Genomic DNA, 6,502 nt, shown 5'->3' with positions numbered 1-6,502 from the left:
CTAGATGGTCCTTGTGGTCTCTTCCAACCTGAGATTCTATGATTCTATGATATGTAAAAGCAGTTTTACACAGAACTTATAATGAAGAATCCTAAGTGAACCATGATCATGCGAACTGAGAAAGGACATTTAAGATGAAGGAATTGTGCTTTAGCCTGATAAACAGCCAAACACTATGCAGCTGCATGCTCATTCCCTCCCTCCCTGGTTGGGTTAATGAGAGAATTGGAAAAGTGAAAGAACTTATCTGTTGAGATAGAGACTATTCAATAATTTAAATAAGCCAAACTGAAATAATATAATAATAATAATAATGATGATTATTATTATGATTATGATTATGATGATGCATTGTAATAAAAATAGAAACAATCCACCTGAAGAAGAAGGCAAGGAACGAGGTTGTCCATAGCAAACTCCTCAATTACAGAGAGTGTGATGTTTATGGGTTAGCGTACATTTTATTGGTCAGTTTGGATCCACACCTGGATCATCTATCCTGGGTCACCTGTCCCAGAAAATCCTGGGCTTTCATTCTGCTCTCACCCCCATCCTCTTGTGCAGAGAGAAGGGGGCAAAAAAAAAAAGTACCAACTTGTTTTCCCTGAAATGAACACTGCAGTTCTCTCAGAAATGCAGTTCTGCTGAACAGAAAATGGAATTCTACAGTTCAATCCCAGCAAAACCAGGACAATAATAGAAGTTTGTCAATGAGAAATAAAATCCTCTTCAACAAAACTATGGAGATTTTGTTTACTCCTAGTTTATTAGCATAGGATGGGAGCAGCAAGTTGATTTGAGACTGAGCAGGGAATCAGAGGTGGCAGTATTACTTAAACTGCTCATTCCCAGTCCCTGAACAGGAACATACTTGGTTTAAATTTTGCATGAGTCTAGATTTATTTTCTTTTGCAAGTGAGATATTCACAGTTTCTGTCTTATTTTAAGAATACTAAAGATTGATCTTGGTGGGATTTTTGGGGGTGTAAAATTGCAGAAGCTTGAATAAAGTATTCCTTTGCTTGTTGCATCTTTGCTTCTCAGCCTATGATCTCCTAAGCCTCAAGAAGTGAGTAGCAACTTTAAAATTTGCAAACCGATAGGAGCATATTTTAAGTAAGTCTAATTTGTGAAACATTACTGAACTTTTTAATGTGCTTCATAGTCACCTATAATGAAGTTCAGAAATGTATTTCTGCTTGGCACTTGCATACCAGCTCTTCTGTTCTTCTTTGACTCTCATTGCATTTAAACATTATAAAGCTGTGCTGAAGTTTTTCTGAACTATATTAGCTAGAGAGTCACTAGCTACTGTTTAGAGCAAGGTGAGGCTGACAAAGATGGAAGCATGGATTTGGAAACAAATGTGACCTTTCTGTTTTGTTAAGTAGCTGTGTCACTGAGATGGTGCAGGTGAAGCTGAGAACAAAGAAATTAAAATAATTAAGTAGACTTTGTGTTCTTGCATCTACTGTTATATACTTGCTGTAATATTGTCCTTATCTTTCCATGTTAGAGATGGTAATGGCTTGTGGCAGTATTTGTAAAGGCGCTAAACTCTATATTTGGAATAGTTGTGAGACAAGAAAGGTCAGAGAAAAATAATCTCTTGCCAAAAGAAATAGAAAAACAAATATCATAGAATTCAGAATGTTGAATTCTTAAGGTGTTTATAAGAGTCTTGTGCTATATTCATTAAACTTTAGTATACTATTTCCTTTGTTAGAAGTACATTAGAATAAAATAGTGCAAATTTGGTTGATAGTGAATAAGGTGATAGGTTTTTTTATGTAGGGGAGGATTGTTGGTGGCCTATAAAGACAGCTGTTGAACAGCCAGGATAGCATTCTTTGAATCTGAAACAAGCTGTCTTCTCATCTGGAAGAAGGAAGCTTTGCAGTACCCTCAGTAGATAGGTCTAGTCTGTGATCATGCCTGACTGAGGCAGTAAAATTTTAAATTAGTTAATTTATTATTTGTTTTTTAATACTTTACTGAGATTGTTAATAGAAAAAAATCACAGAAGTTGCTATGGATGTGCTAATGGATGTAGATGGCTTCAGAGATGAGGGGCTGTAAGGAATCAAGTAAACTAATAGAATAAGAAAATATACTGGGAAGTTGATGCTTTTTTGTGTCCAATGCTAGTAAAGAATGTTTAAGAATATCAGAAGTACATTTATGGTATCTTTTATTTAAAAAACACGCAATATAATTTTAAAAGGCAAAGGTCTGTGGTAGTTTTGATACACAACACACTGCCAAGCATAATACAAGGCTGAATAGAGAAGTAATGGTCATAGCTTCTGGGTGATTTAAAAAAAACCAACAAACCAAAACAACCAAAAAACTAATTTCTATGATTCTGTCTCAGCTTGTTGTGTTCCTTAAAGTCTCTGTTTCTGATCAAGCTCTGTTTTATTTTTAGGAGGATAGCGTTGTGTTTAAAATGGAAGTTAACATAAATGGAGAATCCAGAACTACCTTAGCCACCCTCCCTCTGCCTCTGGCAGAGGTGAGCCCTGGGGGCAGGATGGAAGCAGAGAAGCCTCGCTGTTCCAGTACCCCCTGCTCACCAATACGACGGATGGTTGCAGGATATCAGATCCTTCACATGGATTCTAACTACCTGGTTGGCTTCACGACTGGAGAGGAGCTGCTGAAATTAGCCCAGAAGTGTACAGGAAGTGAGGAGAATAAAGGGGAATCTGGGCTGAACTTGCGGTCCAAACAGTTTGATTCAGGACTTGCGCGTTCCTCACGTTTGTACAAAACTAGAAGTAGGTACTATCAGCCATATGAGATCCCAGCAGTAAATGGTAGGAGGAGGCGGCGGATGCCCAGCTCAGGGGATAGATGCACTAAGGCTTTACCATATGAACCTTACAAGGCACTTCACGGTCCTCTGCCTCTTTGCCTTTTGAAAGGAAAAAGGGCTCATTCAAAATCACTGGACTACCTCAATTTAGACAAAATGAGCATTAAGGAACCTGCTGACACAGAAGTGCTACAATACCAGCTACAACACCTTACCCTTAGAGGGGACCGTATGTTTGCAAGAAATACCCCATAAGCTATCATCTCAAATTTAGAACAAATTCCTGATTATTTCTCTGTTGCTGCAAAAATCTACTGTTGGACTGCATACATGACTGTCCACATTATAGGTGGTTGTATCCGCTAAATGTTATCAGTAATGTATTTGAATAGAAATTGGTAATGCAATGTGTTACAAATACTCGGAGAAATCTGTACTGCAAACTTGGCTGCAATTGGTGGATAATTCTTTGGACAACTGTTAAAAAAATAAGTATTTTGATTTTTGGGTTTGGGATTTTTTTGTACAGTTAGATCTAGTATTTACAGTAATTCAGCACTGAAGAATTGGTGATATCCGTTGCTGATTTTGGCTTGATGATGTTAGAAACTGTTCCTGGATAAGTGCTCAAGGAGGTTTTTTAATTTTACTTTTTGTTCCTGTATTCTACAGTAAAATGTATGTATTACTTTTTAACATCATAGAGAGGAAAGTGAGCTTGGCTAAATTGGATCACTTGCTATTTAAACAACCCAGTTCAAACATTTTTCAAACTGCACTTGAAGTGGTGATAAGAGTGAGATTCACTCATAACATAAACCCTTGCTACTTGCATCCTATTAAGTTATTCTTTAGTTTCTGCATGGAATGAATTGCTTTGCCTCCACTGTTCTATAAAATTTGTTGAGGATAAGTATCTGAGTTATTAAAAATGAGTCTGTTGAGAAGATAATTTTTTTTTGTTAGTGGGACTTATTTTTTATATTGTCTTTACACAATCAAGGATTCACTTCAGAGTTCAGTAAAGACACTGCAATGTTTACTTTGGTATGTCAGTAGTGGTTTTGATTTAAATTCATTATTTCTGTATTGTGCATAGTAAAGGAAGATCCCAGATAACTTCAGCGTTGCTTTGGAAATTCAGTTGATTTGACTTTTTTTTTTAATGGAGTGCAAGTGAATTACTTCTGTATCAGCATTGAGGAGATTATCCTAGATTATTCAGCAGAGTAGACTAAATACGCTTACTTTGTTACTTAATGTCATGTTTGGATAAAAATTTTAAATGCAGTTTTGACAGTTGTATTCCTAGATGTATTTAAAACATTTTAGTAACTTACACTTAAAAATGAAAAATAGTTTTCGGACTTTCTTTTAGGTACAGTCCTTTACTGAAGCAGTGTGCAACTTATTTTTGGCTGATGACCTCTGCATAAATTCTTAAGATCACAGTGTTTTGAAACTTAAATTATTTTATTAGAATCTGGTAAATTTTGTTTGTTTATCATTCAGAATTAATAGAAAGCACTAGTAAGTACATGCACTGTGGAAAATTAAGAATTCTTCTTGTTCTGTCACTCCACAGTTGTAAATGAAGGCAGCCCAGTAGTTTGCATTTTGCCCGTTTGGCTTCCTTTTTTTAGGTTTATTAGAATCTTTGCAACAAACTGATGTGTATTTTTAAGTTAACTACACCTGTGTAAATTTAATGTATTGAATTATGACCTTGAAAGAAAAATATTCCTATATAGTCTTTAGTTTGAAAGACAGAATATAGTCAGATGCCAAAGAGATGGGGGTTTTGTCTGAGGAATAAACACCACTCTTCATTGAAATACCCTATGAAACTGTACTTCTGACTGAAAAATAAAAAGGATAGTGGTATAAGCACCTACTGTTGTGAAGTCTTTTGTTGTGTAGGACACTTAAGAATTACAACTTCAGGCCAGGGATCATTTAAAAACAACTTTAAAGCAGGGATTTTGAACTCTTGATACATGCCTAGGTTTGTTACTTTGTTTCAGGAAATGGGCCATGCAATTACTAATATGTATGCATATTTCTAATGTCATCCTGTGCTATAGTTGTATAGCCACACTAGTAGAGAATTTGATGGCTATCTAGCTAAGTTCAAACAAAAAAAAAGTGTTAGTACTTTATCTGTTTGGTGACTGGCTTGTGAAAGTGCTTACACATGGTAATATTGTTTGCTTAACTCTTACACATTTGCAGCTCTCATAGCATATGCTCATTCAAGAGCCCAATGTTTTGCAAGTTTGGTTTGTAATGTTCTTGATTGGAACTCTTACCTCTGGGAGGAGTTCCTGTTTTTACCTCTAAATTAAGCAAAATTTAGCCAAATTAAAGGTTTTGATCTTGTCTTATTTTTGCTGCTTATAAAGTCTATGAGGTGGTTCTTCAGACTCCAGAAATGAAATTGAGTATGAACAATACAGACCTTTCTAAGTGAGTTCTCACTGTTCTTGTAGTAAGTTAAAAAAAAAAGCCTCAAAAACCTAGTATTTCATTGTTGACTTTAGGTGTCTTCCAGAGGATTAAAAGAGTGAAGGTAGAAATAATACAGCATAGTAACACAAATCTTCCATTTAACAGACTGTAAACACCAAAGCAAATCTGAAATCAAGTACAAATGTGTAAACTGGGATATTGAGGCAGATCTTAAATTCAGGCACACTGATGACATAAAAAAGAAACAAAACCAAAACAAAAGAAATGATTGGTATGTGGTCTCTTTGTGTTTTCTTCCTTTGTTTCAGGTACGAACTTGTAACTACTGTCTGGCTGTGCATGGTTTGTATTTACAGCTGTACACCGTACATAACTGACCTTAACAGTTTCCTTTACCTTCTCCTTGTGCATCCATTGTTCTCTTGGGTGATGATCTCTCTTGATGTGCATGTTTACTGTAGTGAGGATTGCTAATTGCAGAATAGCGTTCTAGACAATATTGCAAAATAAGTAACATGCAAGCTTTTAGAATTTTCTAAAACTGCTCTCCTGGATGCATTTGGGGTGGCGGTTTCTGCTGGGAAGAACAGAGGACTGGAGAAAGGTTATTTTTAAACTGCTGAAAATGCAGATGTTGCTGTCTGTGGAGAAGGGTTGTCAGTAGTTGAGGGCTTGGAGCATAAATAATTCCATTATTTTGTCAGCAAATAAGAGGAGAAGTATGATTTTTAAGAAGAATTACAAGAGAAGAGCAGAAGGGCTATAAGCTGCGTAAAAAAACTTCCAAAATCTAAAATATCTGCAGAAACAGCTGATTAGCTTCAGTAAATCAAGGTGTTGTCAAACTGTATAATTTGCTTTCAAAGAAATGAAAAAGCTATCCAGAACAAAGCCATGGTCTGAAAAAATCAAGTGGGTTTCCAAGTATGTCTTCCTTTGGTAAAACACAGTATTCAGTTCTTAAGGTCAATACTAAGCTAATGTCAAGTTTTATGTATCAAGTAAGAAGTAGTTTTATGTAGCAGTAGGAAGGGAAATCCTATCTATAATATGGACTAAGCAGAGAATTGTTAATGGATAACATTACCATTGTTTCTAACTCTTTCAATGGTACCAAAAAATCTGAAACAAATTATCCAACATAATAAAAGTCTGATGTTCTCATGTTTAGGAGGGTGGTCTGGCTGAAGTCAGCAATTAGCAATGAACTTAATC

The 6,502-nt window shown here is 35.7% G+C and overlaps 1 protein-coding gene across 1 annotated transcript; it reads left to right on the top strand.

Annotated features, from left to right (window-relative positions):
* The first annotated feature begins 2,449 nt into the window (after nt 1-2,449).
* LOC104538237 (UNC119-binding protein C5orf30 homolog) lies at nt 2,450-3,073 on the top strand. Its single transcript, XM_010181364.1, has one exon. The coding sequence runs from the start codon at nt 2,450-2,452 to the stop codon at nt 3,071-3,073; it is 624 nt and encodes a 207-aa protein (XP_010179666.1).
* Nucleotides 3,074-6,502: the final 3,429 nt, after the last annotated feature.

The sequence above is a fragment of the Mesitornis unicolor genome, unplaced genomic scaffold, assembly GCF_000695765.1.
Source record: "Mesitornis unicolor isolate BGI_N332 unplaced genomic scaffold, ASM69576v1 scaffold12513, whole genome shotgun sequence".
NCBI lineage: Eukaryota > Metazoa > Chordata > Aves > Mesitornithiformes > Mesitornithidae > Mesitornis > Mesitornis unicolor.
This window is presented reverse-complemented; position numbering and strand designations above follow the sequence as displayed.

What these genes read in the sequence shown, in the direction of transcription:
- LOC104538237 (XM_010181364.1), top strand. Translation starts at nt 2,450, where the DNA reads ATGGAAGTTAACATAAATGGAGAATCCAGAACTACCTTAGCCACCCTC.